Here is a 19,636-nt window from a genome sequence, read left to right on the forward strand (position 1 = left end):
TTCATCTTTGCAAGTTTAGGGGGCTTGCAACTGCAGCGAGGAGGCAAAAATACCAGCGCACATTGGATTTCGATTGAAAGGTCGATCGAGAACTTAACATGGTGAATAATGAAGAACGAGCTTGCTATGTGGAGAATCCAAAAATTGAAGTGAACCCTAAGCCCAAAAACAGGGATTAAAAGAGTTATTTATAGAGAAATGTATAGTACCAATCTTTTAGAGGGAAATTTTCCAACAAAAAATAACCCAATTGCAACGTTAAAAACTTGAAAATATAAAACTAACATAAAACAACTAACGACAACTTAACGGTATTGTTACAACATATAAACTAAAGGTATGTTGGAGTTACAACATGAAATTTTGAAAATGGATGAACAGAGCTTAAAAAAGTGAATATTGTAAGGACACACTATAGAAAACCCAAGAAAATACGAGTAAAAGTTTAAAAAGAAAGCACCAGCAGCAGCATCTCAGCACCCAAAATAGGAGTCATTCCCACTAAATTCAGTAGTATCAACGGCAAAACAACGATGCAGCAGCTTTCAGTAACTAGAGACTGCAATGTCCGACCTCTATTTTCACCATCCACCATAACCCCATCACCTTCTGCCGCAACTTCTTCCAATCTACACAATTCAATCAACCCCACCTTCTTTTGCACTACAAAAACATCAGTTGCAGCAGCAGCAGCAAAAAGATGGTGCTCAAAAGGGTTTGCACCGGTTATTTCCGCCGTCAATGCCGCATCATCCGAAGGAGGAAGAGGGGAAAGATTGAGCTCTGAATCGCCTGCAAAGGCGCTTCGACGATTGCTTAATTCTACTGGCCTTCATCAAGGCCCCGCCTGCTTTGATGCTCTGAGTGCTAAGCTAGTACAGGATGCTGGGTTTGATTTTTGTTTTACTAGTGGTGAGTTTTTTCTTTGTTTGATTGTATCCCTTTTTTATCGTTTTAGGATTTTTGAATGAAATTGATAAACTGCATGGTTTTGTTAAGGGGGTAATTTTATTTTTTTTATTTAGAATATAGAATTTTTGGTTTGATTAATCTCTTTCATTTTGTTATTGGTGATTGGGGTTTTGTAATTTCGTTGATTTCTGTGAGGATGATTAATTATGGAGTATAATGATTAATTATAATTTAGGGAAAAAAAGTTTGAAGTATTGTTCATGTTGTGATTTTGTTGAAGGATAAACTATGAATCGTTGCTAGGAATGTAGAAATTTGCAACTTGGAAGTAAGCGAAAATAAGGGAAAGGACATTGGACTGTGTTTAATGAATTGGAATAAATATTGCAATGTTTGGGATTGAGGATGTACAAATTTAGGAGTGCTTTATGATGATGCAAGGCATGTTAATAGATTGTCTTCGAGCTATTAAGTGTCATGAGACATCGTTGAGAGTAGCTGGTGCTGTGCATCTTTGGTGGTGAGCTGGTGACTTGCACTGTCTTCTGTTTCAGGGCTTGTTCTTTAATTCTGGGAGTAGAGCAGGAATCTGGGATTCTGTCAGTTCTGGGAAGACTGAACTCTCTTGCTTTGTACACCCTTGTTTATTATATGCATGTCATACGGTAACAGCTCTCAGTCAAATCAAGTCTCTAAGTTGAACCCATTTATTGGATAATTCGGAATGTGGGTGCTAATAAATCATCATTTTATGCATAGTTTGCAAACTCTTACCCTTAATGGCATGCCTGGAATTCAAGTAACAAATAAACTGTACAAATTAGCTGAGAAATAGTTTCAAGGGGACTTAGTTACGAAGAGAGAGATTACTTTCTCTAAATTTGGGAATCTTACTAGAGCAATCACACTAGAACTAAAAATAAATATGTACTGTATTTTACAGCTACTATATCTCCTCGGTCTCCCCTTTGTTCTCACTTTCTCATGCCAAGCCTGATGACGGTAGGCATTAAGCAACAAAATGAGTTGAAACATGATTTATTTTTCAGGGAGAAAAGTTACCCGAGTTGGGTGGGTGTGTAATTGTTATCCTCAATTTTTTATTTATTTATTTATTTATTTTTTTTTTGGGGGGGTGGGGGGGGGGGGGGGGGGGGAATATATTACACCATGTAATTATCTCCCCTATTCCACCCAGTTAAAAACTTTAGAATTTTTAGCCCTTCAAACTTTTCCCCTCCTATACATCTCAATCCAGGCATGGACTAAGAATTTTCGGATTTGGTTTGATTTCACTATGCTAATAACTTTTTGTTTTCCCTACTTTTTCTAGGATTTTCAATGTCAGCTGCTAGATTGGGATTGCCTGATGTTGGCCTTATATCCTATGGAGAAATGGTGGATCAAGGGCAGAAAATAACAGAAGCTGTGTCAATACCTGTGATTGGTGATGGCGATAATGGATATGGAAATGCTATGAATGTGAAGAGAACTGTGAAAGGATACATCAAGGCTGGCTTTGCCGGAATCATCCTGGAAGACCAAGTTTGTTCTGCTGCTTTGGTTTCTGAATCTATGTTTGGATCATTGTGTTCAAGTATCTTTTTATTATCCTTTTATTTAGTTGTTACTTTGTTTTCTACTTTTTTTTCTTCTCAAACGAATTATGATTTCTCTTTAATCAGTTTACGTTTTCCCCTTACTATTATTTGTCCGGAATGCATAGGGATTTAGTCGTGAAATGCAATTTTAGAGAAAGAACTACTTCCTCCGTTCTTTATTACTTGACCCGCTTTGACTTTTACACTATTCACCACCCCTCCTTTGACCGTCTTTTGTGAATAATAATATGTAAGGAAAAATATATTAATGTATGATATTTTTGGATTCGTCTCAATAAGTACTATCATAATATATAACTTTTATAATTTTTACTTATGGAGAATTTAAGTTATTGATCGTTAAAGTTTTGCATTGGCAAGTGTGATAAAAGAAACAGGTCAAGTAAAAAAGAACAGAGGAAGTATATGTTTGGCACTTTTTATTTTTAAGTGTATTATGTAAAAGAAGACTTAGGCCCTGTTATATTCATAATTACCTAGGTGGTTTTTTTTTTTTTTTTTTTTTTTTTCCTTTTCTAGAACTTAAATTACGTTTTGCTGAAGAGAACATGGCCTTATATTTGCATTTTCTTATAATTTTGATAAAAGGAACTGTGCATTTACTTGAGACTCTTTAATTTTCTTCCAGGCATCAATCTTAGAAATTGCCATAGCTTATATGTTTCAGTAATTACCAGGTGTCTCCTAAAGCTTGTGGTCATACACAAGGCAGGAAAGTCACCTCCATAGATGAAGCAGTAATGCGGATAAAAGCAGCTATAGATGCTAGAAGAGAAAGTGGTTCAGATATTGTCATTGTGGCAAGGACTGATTCTCGTCAAGCCGTGTCTTTTGAAGAATCATTGCGGAGATCACAGGCCTTTGCTAATGCTGGAGCTGATGTTCTATTTATAGACGCACTAGCTTCAAGAGATGAGATGAAGGCCTTCTGTGAAATATCTCCTTCAGTTCCTAAAATGGTGAGATATTGTTGTTTGTATCTAATTGAATAGTCTTGGTTACTTACTGCTTCTATACGTTTATTTCTATTTTCATGCTATGGATGCCAAAACGCTTCTTAAAATAACATTGTCACCTGCAATAGGGACATTAGGGACTCTACAAAAACTTTTCACTTTTTGATGGTTCAATGGGATCAAAGTTTACATTTAATTGAGTCATCAACTGTGCTAGTTTAACGTAAACAGGACAGCTCCAACTCTTTTTTTTTGGTGGTCGTTGCATGAAGAAAAATATGTGGTTTATGAATAGTCATGTTAGAAGAAATAACTAGCATCTTATGCAAAAATTTTAAGCTTGTCTTGACAGCTCTTGCAATGGTAGATATTGGATTAGAGATCCTTTTTGCAAAATAGGCACCCATGATTAATGCAAAAAGTTACAAGGAACTACTGTACGCTCAATTGCATACTGTTATTTACCATCTCAAAATGATTATCTCCACCAACCTGTGTGATTAATGGCTTGCAAAGAAGAAGTAATTACGGGAAAGGGAGCTTATCATTAAACAGAAATGATTGGGTGTCAGCATTATTTATCATATTGAAATAGTAATAAGAATAATAAGATTCTTTTCCGTCAAAAAAAAATAAAAGAATAAAAAGATACTTTCTTTTTAATCTCACCACAGAAGCTAAGTTCTACTGTTCTGACATGATAAAAAAATTTAACTTGCAAGATGTGCTGTAAATATGGCACCGTAAAGACAATTTTTGGAGGTTCCTTAGAAGATGATATCCTTGGAGGATTCGATATTTAAATAAATGGACTGAGTATTCTGAGCGTAGAATAAGGGTGGTTGAGTTCTTGTGGAAGATGAATGGATACAATATAAGCCAAAGGAAGGTTACAAAGGGAGTATAAGACAAAAATTTTGTAGTAGAATGTTTTCTTTTAGGGGTAGTGGTATGATGGAAGGACTAATCATGGATGGATCTTGTTGCTAGCAACAACTATGTAAGCTAAGTTTAACCAAATTTGTTAAAGAGAAAAAAGTAATCTGATTAACAGTGAAGTTAGTGAAGTTTCTTTTTCTTTTTTTTCCTGTGAAAAATCTGAACAGATTCCATTATCACATATTTGGATAATTTTATGGTTAATAGGTTTATTGGGATTTTTATAAGTCCATTAAAAATTTATATAACTTTTGACGGCTCTAAGGCTAACTAAAATTCAATAATATATGATTATGATTTAAAATAGGCTATTCCTTTAGCTTATTTTACATAACAATTATATGTTATCAACTTTTACTTAAGTAACAAATTATGTTCTTGTTGCAACTACCATGAGCTAACTACAACTATTTTAATGAAGTACTTTCTATCAATCCATTAGTGCCATTCGCCTAAAGGGACAACATTTGGTTGGGATACCGATAACTAGATTGAAACTGCAAAATAGAAGATCAAATGTAGGTGATGGAAATGAAAAGAGAAAGTACACAATATGGTAATGTGGAAAACGCCAATGAATGTGGGTAAACACCACGTGTTGCTATGAGTCCACTAATCCACTTTAACGCGGGTATTATACCCGTTATTGATACAAGTACATTGATTATTTGGACATCAAAGGCCTTAGATGGTAAAAAAATGCATAAGAGTGAGAGATTGAATACACAGTATAGCTATTGAAAAGATATTTAAATGTTGAATTGATCATCATGGCTTGTGGAACAATCAAAAGAGAAACGCCGTCCTTAGGATCATGGTACAAGCGCTGTGATATACCTTTTAATGATGGATTTTGTAACGTATTATGGAATATGCTCTGCATTTGTTGCCTGTTGTTGTTTACCTTTTATAGGCCTTCAAGTAGTAGTAGTCGATAAGAGAAGATATGCCTGAGTTTGATATGAAACAACCAACAAAAAGAGGGGAAAATCAATTGACAACAATTTTAAAGCAACAACACAAGATAAATCTATCTCAAAAAATCACCGAGATCTATAAAATAGGGGTTCTTAATCAAAGCCAACACCAAGTAAAGCTAATTAAGCTGTAACCACAAAGTTTACAAAATAGCAATCACATACAAAGGAAATAATCACCAAGATTATGGGTAGAGAGAAAATCTCATTGGATTCAAAATTAAGCAAAAAAGTTGTCACCAAAAGCAAGTTAGCCCTTTTTATAGGCTTTACAAAACAACCCTAGAGTTCTTGAATTACACTCCTTGGATTACAAATGAAAGGCCAAGATCAAAGTAAGCTAAAAAAAACAAAAGGAAAGAAAAAAGCCGCTTTGAAACAGGGGTCTTAGAGCGGTTGCTCCTCACGAACAGAGGGGTCGTTCCATAGATGGGATCGGTTGCTCCAAATTTTCTGCCAAAAATCCCAATTTCGGGTCGCTCCAGCACTTAGGCCTGGATAGCTCGATTTCAAATGCTCATAACTTATTCGTTTCTCGCTCAAATTGGGCATGTGACCTGTCATTGGAAAGCTCTTGGACTGTACTTTCACTTTCAATTTAAACCATCTGAAAATTCCTTGTAACAAAGAAGATATGGCTGAATGAAGTATTTGCATCATACATTGATAAATTTCTTTCTTGGCTAACACATGGAATCCTTGGAGCTTTATTCTAAGTAAACAAAACTTTCTCAAGTTTGATGATAGTCAACCCCGAGAGGTAACCACCAAGGAGTTTGGCACGGCTCGTGTCACAACACATGGCACTTCTTCAACTTCCTCCACCAAGTTCCATACACCCGCATCAGAGTTCCTTTGGTCAAATTAGCTTACAAAATAAATAAGCCAAACACTAATAGCTACTTTCATATTATTATCTACAAGTTGATAGCTAACTTGCAAGAGGGTCCAATAATTGCAGCCCCTGATAGGCCTTGTTAAATATGGACTGTTCTAAAAGCCTTATCAGTACTTTAGTAGTTCAGTCACTTTAACTTGTAATTGCTTATGTTAGTATCTGCAAGGCATTGTGGGACTTTGTCAGATATATTTGGAGAAGTGGGCTATATGACGGTTCTCTTGTGTTTTTGCTTACTTTATTTTTATTTATTTATTTATTTTTTATTTCTGTGTATGGATGCATGTAAACTTCTTATGCTTATACTATGATTACTGTGTGAGTTATTGCATACCTCTTCTTAGAGTAGGGTTTCTGTTACAGAGATGGTTGGTATTGTTAATCAACACTAGTTATTAATTGAAGTACTTATCTTTTTTGAAGGCGAACATGCTTGAAGGAGGAGGGAAAACACCTATTCTCACTCCTATGGAACTTGAAGACATTGGATACAAAATTGTTGCTTACCCACTTTCTTTGATAGGGGTCTCTATCCAAGCAATGCAGGTAACTAGTCTCAACTAGAAAGTGGAACTAAATTTTCAGTACTATGTTTTCTCATTGCTTATGGGCATGCTTTTAATGGAGGAAATGTAGAGATAAGTTTGAGTGTGGATGAATGTAGGATTCATCATTAGCAACAAAAAATAAAATAAAGATGAATAGGGTATTATGCATAAATGTGAACATAATATAGGTCCAATCCACGATTAGCTTTTAAAGGTTTTTTGACTGTACCAGACTAGAGACTGGAATATTATACTTCTCGACCTGTAGACCAGACCAATCGGTCCAATTGGGTCGTTTTTCTGATTTTCTTGGTTTTTGAACACCTGTTCTAAGTTTGTTGTGTGATTACTCTCTATCATTGTGGCCTGAATCTTCCAATGATTGAATCGTCCATGGAACTCTGGTGTGATTGGAATTGTTCTTCCAATTGATCCACTTGTTGCCCAATAGCATAGATAGTACCGCTCTGATAAGTAATTTCTTAGGATTTAAATTTTGAATATAAGGTATTATAGAAGTTTTTTTCATTGTATTCTTGGAAAATGAATTTAAATGAAGAATAAATGATAGTTTGCATTCAAGAGGTGGATTATCTTCTTAAACAGCTTTCCCTCACCATAGATACAATGCCTCATACATTACCCATCTCCCCTATTTGACTACACACTCTCCTCACATCATACCTTTCTGACTCATTTCCAAACTGGCTTCAGACCACTCCATAATTAACTTTCTTGATGACATGCTTATTCGTTGCATAAGGATAGGTTTAGGTTTGTAATTAATATTAATAAAAAATGAAACAATATTTCGTAATTTTTGCTATTATTGCACCAGAGTTGCACATCCCTATGTACATTTTCAATCTTAATTTTTTTAAAGAAGTCATAACGAACACTAATTTTCATTATTTCAAATCAGAATTAATAATTAATAATTAATGAGTAAAAAAAAAAATTCACATAATCAAACATGAATTTATTGAAAGGGTTAATAATCCGAATACATAGATATAACAATTCGACACATTATCGATTTGTTGTCTCATACAACATATTGAGTGGATCTATTGTCGCTTTGTAATTATTGAAGGAAGAGAATTTTTGTGGTAACTTTGTAACCGGAGCAATCAACATCAATTGTAGCCCTACATGACTTGTGGCTATACCACGCACAAAGAACACCTCTTTCGAAGGAGGTTGAAAAGCCATGTCTTCGAAAGAGGTCGAAAAATCCTGTCATTTGAAAAAGATCGAATATACTTTGTCTTTTTGAAAGAGATCACAAACTCTTTTTTTCGAGGGAGACAAGTTTCTTTCTAACGGAGGGACCATTATTATATCCTAAAAAAACAAACAAAAAGCAAAATACCCTTTAAAGAAAAAGGTTGTAATGACCAATCTTAATGATCTTTCATTATATAAGATTAGACATTATAAAATATTTGATAACATGAAAGTGTATCTAGAGACAAATCTAAAAAGACCTTATGTGACTGTTTTTTTTTTTTTTTTTTTTTTTTTTTTTTTTTTTATAATTTTTTTTATTTTAATAATTAAAAATGGCTGGTTGAAGAAGATCGTGTGAATAGTGTTACATTTTCAAATGGTACAATATTTCTAGAATAGAGGAGTATTAAGGGGTTGTTTGGTTGGATCATTTGGAATGAGTTGGAATGGAGTTAAAATCCATTCCATCTATTTTTTTGTTTGGTTGAGTTTTTTAGTTATGGAATCTCATACCCAAGGGGTTCTAACTCTACCCCATACTCTTAGATTCCCACACCCAGCTCTCCCTCTAAGATTTACAATCCATGTTTTTTTAATGAAATATAGAATCCATTTCAACAATAAAACCAAACAATTTTGTAGTAGTATAAGTTTTAGAATCCATACACCTCTCTAGTATGAGATTCCATACCAAGAGATTCCAATTTGATGAACCAAACACCCCCTAAATAAATATCTAACCAGAAATCCTTTTATCAATGAAATCTACATGAATTCTTAATAACCACATTTGAGTTTCTTCATATTTACAACTAGAAAAGCAAATGTGACACTTGCCACCAGGCTATAAAAGTATAAAAACTCAATTAGTATAATTTGTAAAATAATAATTTAAAATGATTTAAAACTTGGTTATTATTGTATACCTTGGTTTAGGCTTATGTCTTGTAAACAAAATATTTATTAAAAAAAAAAAAAGATCGCTAATGCCTTTTTTGCTATTAAAGAAAAGTTGTTTTAAAAGTCCACTCCTTTGGTTTCACCGGCACCTCTCTGTTTTAACCCAACCCCTTTTTCAATGTTTTAGTTGCTTTTTAGGACTAATTATTATATTTTATAGGCTTTAGATGTCTTTAACATGCTATTGTCAATCCAATGTTCACCTATTACAATATGATCCAAATAAAGTTGTTTAGGGATCATTGATCAATGAGAGATCCTAGCTTCTTCACCAAATTTGCCTTGCTTTAATGCTTGTGTTGTTGGTAGATCCATATTGATATTGTGTCCTCACATGCGTTATAACATCCTAAATTTTAAGACGCCCCAACTCGATCATTTGGTTGCTCTTCTGCTCACTGCCTTGACCCTAAAACCTCTGTGTGCTTTTGTTGCTCAATATGCAAGAGTTCCCTTCTAGAATCAGACACCTGCATATGTTACTATGTGTTCACACGTCCTTTCCACACTAGACTAGCAGCCTTACCACCGGTTCGGCAAGAGTGCACTCCATGATCCTGTGTCAAAACATTTGGATTGTGACACTATGGCTCCAACTTGAGTCTTGAGATGCCAATAATACCATCACATCAACAGTTGGATTTCAAAATCCACTGTGGACAAGTTTTGTTTCCAAAATTCCTCTATGTGTGACAAAGTGTCACTACATACTAGCTTTATTCCATTTTCTTTTGCATCCCTCCAACTGGAATGATAAAGTACTGTGGAAAATCTGTAGTGATAGCAGCTACAAATGATTTGTGTGTCAGCATAATAGTCCATGAGAGGTAACAAGCTTTTGGGTATGGTCCACCTAATGTCTTACAGGCTGTAGAAAGAAGATCTATATGACATATACTAGCCAAGATAACTCCTTTTAAAAGGGCTAGTTCTGACTTTCATATTGGTTTTAGCACCCAGTGTGTGTCTATATATATGATGCAGCCTCCCACTTAGTCATGACACTATCAATAGCTTACTAAATCTAACATTGGTTATGCTAAAAGAATGTCTGGACACTGTTGTGTACTCAAATTCAATTAGGCTTCTAAGTACTAACTCTAGTGCGAGATAGCTTATAATCAGTTTGTTATAGTTTTTTTATCAATAGAATGTGAGAATGTTCGGTGGACTTTCTAGGGGTGATTTACATTCTTTCTGACGATGTTAATTAACTGCTGCAGGATGCCCTAACAGCCATCCGAAGAGGCCATATTCCTTCCCCAGGAAGTATGCCTTCTTTTGAGGAAATCAAAGATATTTTAGGTTTTAAAGATTATTATGAAGAGGAGAAGCGGTATGCCCTAATCACGACTCCACCACCTTCTCCTCGAGGTTAGTTAATGTATTATTTGCATTGAAAGAAGCTCTTTATCTCAAGATGTGGGTATTGGTTTTACATATTCTCTGATTACCTTTTTGTAAATTTTATGTTGTTGCCAGAGCAGTTGTTTTAGGAGTGAACAACACATAAATTGCTAGTTCAACATTTTGCTCAATGGGCACAATAGCATTGCCTAAACTACATTGTGATGTATCTTGGTAGTTGGTAGTTGGTGACTTGGTGATAGGAAGTTAAGGTGCTATATCTCTACTGAAGAGAAAAATGGCTTTAACAAGGAATTTATTTCTTAGAAGGTAAAAGGGTATCTTAGATGACAAGAGCATTTAATTGACTTTATAACTGAAGAAGAATTTAATTTACATCCGTTAGTGGATATATCTTTTATTAGTTTCATTGATGTTTAACAAAAGAATTACAAAAACTGAAGATCCATGCAGAGATATTGATTATCAATTACATAAGGAAATATATGTAGACTGAACATTGATAAAAGACACTGTTGTGTAAGAAGCATAAATTAATTGTGACAGATATGGGCTATTAGAACAGAGTTACAGGTTTATTTTTCCTAATCATTGCTTATCAACCTAGGAAATATATGCTGTATGTCAGTGATTTACTGCCTAAAGAGTCAAAATCATCTAGGTGATGGTATCCCATATGTAACTACATTATGAACTTTAAACATAGTGGAAATACACGTATGGACTATAGCAGGCATCGAAGGGGATTTGGCCTAACCTTAAGGGGCTGTTTGGTTGGAATGGAAACTTTGTTTTGTTTTGTTTTATTTATTTATTTTTCTCTATTAGTAGATCTCTTTTTTTTTTTTTTTTTTTTTTTTTTTTTTTTTTTTTTTTTTTTGTTTTTGTAAAAACATGTTGATTTACTCACCTTTTCTCAAACCCTTTAAAGTGATGGTTGTTGTTGGGACTAAGGCTTTGTTGTTGTTGGAGTAAAACATGTAGCTTCCTTTTTGTAAATGCTTCTAACTAATAGAAATGCTGGATACACATCTTTGCCTATTTTTTTTTTTTTTTTTTTTTGAAACACAGCTTCCTTCTTACTGATACATGCTTATAATGGTGGTTATCTTCAGCTGTTGATAGTGGTTATGAACTCATACAGAATAAACAAGATAGCTTGAATGAAAGTGAACAATCTTCGCGAGATCATCCCATTGAAGTGATAACACCTGAAGTCTATACTGGTGCAGATGGCTCAAGGGGAGCTTTTGGCAATCTCTGGTCTCGAACATTGAGAATCAAAATTACAGGAAGGGATGGTAAAGAAAAACTGGATGTCAGGGTTCCTGTAAGTCACATGCTTTTTGCCTTCATTTTGTCTTTATTTTGTCTTGGTTCACTAAACTACTCTCCTTGCCATGTATACAAGCTTGTCAATGGTAGCATTGATGAAATAGAAACAAGACAAAAAAAAAAAAAAAAAAGGGTCCAAAAGATGAAAATTTGAATTACAAACTTAATTGCTAACGCTTTATAAAGTAAATCATATAAGATTAGATCCAAGAGGTATTATTAGTGTGTTAGTTCAACATTGAAAATCTCGGTGAGGTGTATACCAGAACTATCTTTGTAAACTCGGACGATAATCTCTTCTTGCAGATCCATCCTTCTCCTATTGTTGTTCCTTGTGTATGTGCATGTCCTTATGTCCGATTGGGTATCTCAATTTTCTTTCATTCTTTGTTTATAAATCTTATACCACTTCAACTAGGCAAATCATTGGCTCCGGCTTTTCTTAAACTGAAGATAATGTAGAAATATGAGGAGTCATGCATCACATTCATTTATGTCTTGGTCCTAGTATGGTAGTTGGTTGCAGGTATGAAATTGGATTAATGTTTGAATTAACTAAAATGGAAATTGACTCAGCAAGTGAAAGTCATAAAAATTATAAATTCTAAGTTCTATATTTTTATTTTCTCATGCATTTTAGTTTGGTTATTGCTATTTTAGATACTTGCACAAAATTCGTTTGTGAAGATAGGCAAAAGATAAATGTAAGAGTAGATAAATTGTACTTCCTCTATTTTTTTTTTTATTGTAACCATGTGCGTTGGAACAAAAGCCAAGGAAAAGTAGACATGTAGTCAAAATAACAAATTTGCCCACAAGGCTACCATCTCTCTCCTCTGTAATAGCCCCATCAAACAACAATCAACCATTTTTTCTACCAACCCACCACCCACCCAAGCTAGCCCAAACACCAGTCCGCCACCATTCCCCATGCCAAAATCACCAAACCCACCACCATTAGAAATAATTTAGGGTGGTGTTGTAGTTTCAAGGTGGGTTTGGTGGTTTTGGTGTGGGTAGGATGGTTTTCAAGGGAGGTTAGGGTTGTTTTGGGGTGGGTTAGGTGGTTATGGCCTGGGTAGGGTAGAATTTGAGGGTGGGTGGGATGATTTTTGAGGGTGGTCTAGGCTTGGGTGGTTTTTGGGGCGGGTGAGGTTGTTTTTCTAGATCTAGATGATGAGGTGGTTTTTGGGTTGTTTTGGGGTGGGTTAGGTGGTTTTTCTAGATCTAGATCTAGATGATGAGGTGGTTGTTTTTCTAGACGGAGGAAGTAGATATATGGTTAAAAGCTAAATATAGCCTCATGAAGCCTCCAAAGAATCTTGTAAATAGGCTTGTTCATTGACCACCACTAGTCCTTCTGTTGGCTTTGTCCCAATTAATTGTCACACTTTCCCTATGTGTTCATCCCAACTCAGTAACCTAGTAATATTTTATTACACCCCCCTCCCATCCTCGCAGCTACCAAAAGTTAAGGGCACACATCCTCACATTCAATTAAAAATTTCCTCTACTATCACCCATCACATCCATTTTTTTAAAAAATAAATATTATATATAAGCCAACAACTTATCATATAAAGTTTCATGCAAATCTTGGCATGACAATTAAATTGGGATGAAGGGACTATTTTCTTACCTTGAATGCTGGCTAATGAGCTCTTTTTGGTTACTTTCTTGAAATATTAGCATAACTGCAATCCAAATCATTTTTAGTGCTTGAATATTGTACTGAGTTAAAAGAAAACAGCTTTGTTTGAGGCATGACAAGCTTCCATAATTGATTTTATTTTATTTATTTTTTTTAGGATTTTCCAATTGGTACCATTGTAGTTTTGATTTTTCCATTTGGTACCCAATTTTAAATTTTACTCTACAGCCTACATGGTACCTTTGTAATTTTTACTTACTCTTTACTATAGCATCTCGTGAAATGTAACATTAGTTTGGGGCAGTTGTGGTCCTATTTTTCTAATTTCAACTGCAAATTTTGATCCTGGTCGTGATGAATTGATAACATTCATAACACCCAAAACTTTAACCAAACATTTTTTTTTTGCGCGAAACAAATCGAAATATATAAATTGAGACATTTTTCTTGTACATAAACCATGACATTGTTGCTAATTTTGACCTCAAACTTTAATCTTAAGGCCACTAAGGGCTTAAACATCATCTTAAAACTTTAACTGATTTTTTTTTTTTAATGACACCTAAATCAAAGAATTCATAATATGTTTGATGGAATGCTTTGGGATAAAACTAAAAAATGGGTACCAAGTGGAAAAGCCCAAACTATAATTGTATCATATGGAAAATCCCACCCCCCCCCCCCCCCCCTTTTTTTTTTTAATTTTTTTTGTAACGATAGTTTAGATTTTGACCTTGGCCATTCCAATATCCCCTTTGTTAGACTTATAGGCCTTATAGCCTGGGAACTATGACTCCATTCCTTTCATTTTTCAAAGATGTAGGCATGTTATGCAGTTGGTTTTCTTTTTTTTTTTTTTTTTGTTAGCTTGGGGGGTGGGGGAGGTTTTGTATGTTTTATTAATTATTTTAAGTATGCAGGGAGGGGAGGAGGTTTTGTATGTGTTACATATTTTTCTACATTATCTGCTTACAAGAAATTTTTCCTTAATTTATCCATTTCTCTTGCAGGCTGGATTCTTGGATGGTATCACAAATATAGTTCCAGGTATCAGTTCATAATAACTTGTTCACTGCTTTGGTCTGCTTTGGCTTATTGTTTTCTGATTTGTGTTCAATTTATAAAAAAAATAATAAAATAAATAAATTAATGAAAACATGGCCATTATACACCTCCATAGAAAGGAAAACAGCATCAACAACAGTCCTAGCCTCGTTCCCACAGCGGTGGAGTTGGCTGCTAGTACCGAGAGTCTATCTCGTACGTACATCCTTAAAAATCCTCTTCCTCCATTCGCTGCTGTGACTCCGTGAGTGCTCTCTAATTAGTAATTATACAACACCTTGTAAACCCATTTTTTTTATATGGCCTTTTTAATTGTAACCAAGTCATCTTTGGTCTTCCTCTACTATGTTTGAGATTTTCATTATAACTCTTATCTTTTGATCGACGTCTCACATGCCCAAACCACCATAACCAATGCTCCCTTTTTTTATCGTAACTTTCCTCCAAATATTTACATTTCTAATTCTATCCCTCGATGTATTCTTGCATATCCATCTTTGTTACTCTCATCATTTTAATGTGCTCCTTCCTAAACGCCCAACCTTCTGACCCGCATAATAATATTTGTCTAATTTCCATCCTATAGAATTTCCCTTATAACCTTAAAGGTACACTACGATAAAAAAATAATCCATATAAGAGGAAAAAATTAATTAAATGTAATCTTACTGTGTCCAACTTATGCTATCCTTGTTGGGGACTGTTCTCATTGCATATATTGCCATAGTGTTTAATGTACCATACTTTAGATATCAACGGGGCGTATAATTTGACCCACATCCATGTAATTTGTCAAGTAATTATGGCTATCAGAGATATTAAACTCAGAACTGCCATAATAATTGGACCCCAGGCTAGTATCTTCCAGTGTGTCTTTGTCTTTAATTTTATGGTAAAAAAACATAAACCTCGGTGTTATTAGTGTTGTTTATTGCTAGTTTTTTATTTTGCTATTAATTGTAATGCATCATATCTATTAGCAAGTGACTTGGTAAACAATACTATGTACTCGTATTCCTTACCTCTATGATGAACAAATGACCTACTGCTTTTACACTATCAACTGTGTTATCATGTTTATCAAAAAAAATTGTGTTATCATTAATGTTGGTACCTTGGCATTATAGACTTGGGAAAAATCATTTCAAGATCTTAATTGTTAATGTTGTATTGAACAGCCTTAGTGGGTGTAAACCTCAAGGAGATTTTAGACAATGCTGCTGATGGGATGCAAGGGACACTGTTAGATTTTAATGACACACTCGGAGATAGGATACAAGTCTTTTTGGAGTAAGATAATGAAGTTTGTTGTGACTAATGTGCAAGAGGTAAATACTTTAATAAACAGTATGATAGACATTGTTTTAGAAGCTGATGTCATACCATAATCTGTAAGCAGATTTTGCATATAAACATTGTATATGAAGTACTCGTATTTGGATAAATTTGGCCCGAAATGAGTGTCCTTATCTACCTGTAGAATGTAGCAGTCACATAAAGCCTGAGATGAAGTTTTGCTGTCTTTATCTGTGTAGAATGTAGCAGTCACATTATTTTCCATTATGTTGTTAGGATGTTATGTGAAGCAACAGTTTTTCATCCTTTTAATTTTTTTATGAAATTTATTAAACCTAAATTGTTCACTTCAAAATGTAACTATACCTGTATAACATCATCTTCTTGGTAAGTGATGCGGGAGCATCCAAAATTTCCTTTCTTGATAGTTTTTAATGTTTCTTTAGATAGATTTTTGCTTACAAGTTTTTACCTTTTACTTGAAAGGGTTTTTCTTGTTTTAAGCGCCTTAGGATTCCTTAATTAGTTTTTTAAGGTAGTTAGTTTAATGTGGTTACCGGGAATTCAAGTTAGAGTAGAATTAGTTTTCTAAACCTAATAGGATTAGGATTCTATCTATTTTATCTTTTCCTTGTAAAGCCTATAAATAGGCCACATAATTAGCAATAAAATTCAGAGTTTGATTTTGGGAATTAACCTTTTTGAGCATTGCTCGTTTGATTGTTAATAAAAAAACATTACTTGTTGCCACTTGTGATCATCTTCTAGTTGTGACTAGGAAGAGACCCTCTATTCTTGTGAGAATTAGAGTACTACCCATTTACTTTCATCCATAATAACCATATTTTTCATCACTATAATTCACAAAGCCATTAAACCATAATCGCAGTTGCATTCTACACAAAATTGGACTAAAATCCGCATCAATTGGTATTAGAGCCAAGTTAAAAGTTTTTGGCGACGACAATCAATCTGCTCGGTCTTTTTCGACGATTCTTTTTGCATTGGACTCTAAAAACATTGAAGTTTCTTCCCCTAAAATTTCAAAAAATTTCGTTGAGAAACGCATTCTCTAGAGCCCTGAACTTTGGCGTAAAGAGTTCAGCAGGTCTGAAATTTTCTCTACCTGCACGAGTAAATCTTTCAGACGATTGTGAGCGTTCTACTTGGAGTTTTTGCGTGATTCTTTTTGCTTTTGACTTCTAAAATCCAAAATTTTCACATTGTAAACTTTCGTGAGTTTTCATTGTGAAATAAACCCACAGCAACATGGTGAACCAAAGTGAGTTTGTTGCGTTATTGGAAGAATTCAAGAAACTAAATTCACGTATTGACAAAACGGAAGAAAGGCAAGCTGCAACAGATTCTCATACTAAATCTTTTGCTGAGGTAATTCAAAAGCTACAGCAGAACATGAAAGATCAAAGTTCCAGTGAAGTGTCTCACTCACTTCGGATTAATGCAAAGAAAGGAGAAGTCAAACTTTCAGATCTGCCGGGATTTGATGGTATAAAAGACCCCGAAGTATATCTTGATTGGGAGAAGCGCATGATCGTTTGTTAGAGCATAAAGGTATGATCGAAACCTTAAGATTTTCTCATGCAATTTTAAAGCTTTCAAATTATGCTTTAGATTGGTATGAAAACATGCAAGTTCAAAGGGTTAAGGATGGAAAAGAAAAGGTTTCAACTTGGACAACACTAAAATCTAAGATGAGAAAACGTTTTGTTCCTAAATCTTACAAGCAAAAGTTATTCTTGAAATTAAATTCTTTACAACAAAATCAATTATCTATTGATCAATATGTTGCGGAGTTTGAGAAGTTATATCTAGCTTGTGGTTATAAAGAAGAGGATGAACAAAAGATTGCCAAGTTTTTACTAGGTTTAAACAAATCTATTGCATATGCTGTTGAGGTCCAACAATTCGAGACCTTTGATGATGTATGTATGCTAGCAAGTACCATAGAGAGACAAATGCAAGAACAAAAGGGGAAACTAGTTCGCCATCCATATGTACCTAATTCAGATTTAATTCGAACTCAGGAAGGGTTAGACATACAAAAGAATTCATCCATGTTTCCTTCTTTTCAAAGTGAGAAATCAAAACCCTTGCTTCCTAGTCAAGTGGTTATGAAGGATAAGATTTGTTTCAAGTGTAAGGGTAGAGGTCATATTGTTGCACAATGCCCTAGCAAAGTTCTAGTTTTTCTTGAAGCACAACAAGCTCTTTTGTCGGTCATGGTGGAGGATGAGAGGGAGAAACATGCCCTTCACACAAGATTGCAAGAGGAGGAAATAACAAATCAACTTTCTACTCGTGAAGTTGAGTTTGAGGGTCCATTGTATGAAGCTGCACCTGATGACAATGTATTAGTAATTAGGTCCGTTTTACATGTTGCCCCAACTCAAGAGAAGCATAAAGAACAAAGGGAAAATTTATTCCAATCACGTTGCATGGTTAAAGGAAGGAGTTGTTCTCTTATAATTGATGGAGGATCATGCACTAACATTGCTTCTAAGAAGATGGTTGGCACATTAGGGTTGGAACAACAAGATCATCCTAAACCTTATAAGATCAATTGGGTGAACAATGATGGTGGATTATTGGTAAAGAAACGTGTTCTAGTTTAATTGGAGATCGGAGATTTCAAGGATGAGGTTTGGTGTGATGTATTACCCATGGATGCTTGTTCTTTGTTGTTAGGTAGACCGTGGCAGTGGGATTGAGATGCTACTCATCTATGCAAACAAAATATTTATACCATTGCCGTTGGCAATAGTTGAATAGGGCTTCAACCTTTGCCTCCCAAGTATATGCATGCAAGTAAGGAAAGTGTGACTAACTCGGCTTCAAAAGCTAAAGAACATGCCAAGATAGATTCGGCCACTCCAAGAAACTTGTACATCTCTACTTATGATTCGCACGAATTGAACAAGAAGGGAAAGAAAGCAATCAAGCGAGAGCAAGTCTTAAACCTTAGAAAGAAGCCTGCTTTTGATGTTGGTGACTACGTTTGGTTATCTCTAAGTGCACAAAAGATTTACAACAACATGATAGGGAAAGCCGAAGCTGTGGAAGAAGGCCCTTTTGAGTTAGTGCACCATGAGAATTATGACACATATCAAGTGCTTCTCGCAAAAGAAATTTGCGCATCATTTCCGGCAAACGACTTAATTCCTTGTTTTGAGGCAACTTGAGGACAAGTTTTTTTTCAAGAGGGGGAGTATGATGCTAGAGCATCCAAGATTTCTTTTCTCGATAGTTTTTATTGCTTCTTTAGATAGATTTTTGCTTACAAGTTTTTACCTTTCACTTGAAAGGGTTTTTCTTGTTTTAAGCGCCTTAAGATTCCTTAATTAGTTTTTTAAGGTAGTTAGTTTAATGTGGGTTACTAGGGATTCAAAATAGAGTAGAATTAGTTTTCTAAACCTAATAGGATTAGGATTCTATCTATTTTATCTTTTCCTTGTAAAACCTGTAAATAGGCCACATAATAAGTAATAAAATTCAGAGTTTGATTTTGGGAATTAATTCTTTTTTAGCGTTGCTCAATGATCATCTTCTAGTTGCGACTAGGAAGAGACCCTCTATTCTTGTGAGAATTAGAGTACTACCCATTTACTTTCATCCATAATAACCATATTTTTCATCACTATAATTCACAAAGCCATTAAACAATAATCGTGGTTGCATTCTACACAAAATCAGACTAAAATCCGCATTAGTAAGCACATGGAAGAAAAGTTTGAGATACATACAAGTACTGAAGGTGAAGAGTAAACATTGTATAATCATACACGATAAGCAACTGCAATGAATAATTTGTAGAAAGTTTGATCCATGTTAGAGTTTGTGCTATAAGATGTATGATCGACT

At 34.6% G+C, this 19,636-nt stretch overlaps 1 protein-coding gene across 2 annotated transcripts; it reads left to right on the plus strand.

Moving 5' to 3' along the window:
* The first annotated feature begins 387 nt into the window (after nt 1-387).
* LOC145598022 (uncharacterized) lies at nt 388-16,098 on the plus strand. 2 transcript variants are annotated; one of them, XM_081654311.1, is made up of 8 exons: nt 388-912; nt 2,246-2,457; nt 3,212-3,493; nt 6,728-6,850; nt 10,266-10,416; nt 11,526-11,740; nt 14,407-14,443; nt 15,640-16,098. In XM_081654311.1, the coding sequence occupies exons 1-8, from the start codon at nt 534-536 to the stop codon at nt 15,753-15,755; spliced, it is 1,515 nt and encodes a 504-aa protein (XP_081510437.1). In that variant the 5' UTR covers nt 388-533; the 3' UTR covers nt 15,756-16,098. The 2 variants fall into 2 exon arrangements, with proteins under 2 accessions (XP_081510437.1, XP_081510444.1); XM_081654318.1 differs by having other exon boundaries at nt 11,643-11,740.
* The last annotated feature ends 3,538 nt before the right edge of the window (nt 16,099-19,636 follow it).

The sequence above is a fragment of the Chenopodium album genome, chromosome 2 (assembly GCF_948465745.1).
Source record: "Chenopodium album chromosome 2, dcCheAlbu1.1, whole genome shotgun sequence".
In the NCBI taxonomy this organism is placed as follows: Eukaryota; Viridiplantae; Streptophyta; class Magnoliopsida; order Caryophyllales; family Amaranthaceae; genus Chenopodium; species Chenopodium album.

Coding starts and splice junctions, on each gene's coding strand:
- LOC145598022 (XM_081654311.1), top strand. CDS start 534: ATGCAGCAGCTTTCAGTAACTAGAGACTGCAATGTCCGACCTCTATTT. Junction 6,851..10,265: donor TCTCTATCCAAGCAATGCAG/GTAACTAGTCTC, acceptor TAACTGCTGCAG/GATGCCCTAACAGCCATCCG. Junction 10,417..11,525: donor TCCACCACCTTCTCCTCGAG/GTTAGTTAATGT, acceptor GGTTATCTTCAG/CTGTTGATAGTGGTTATGAA.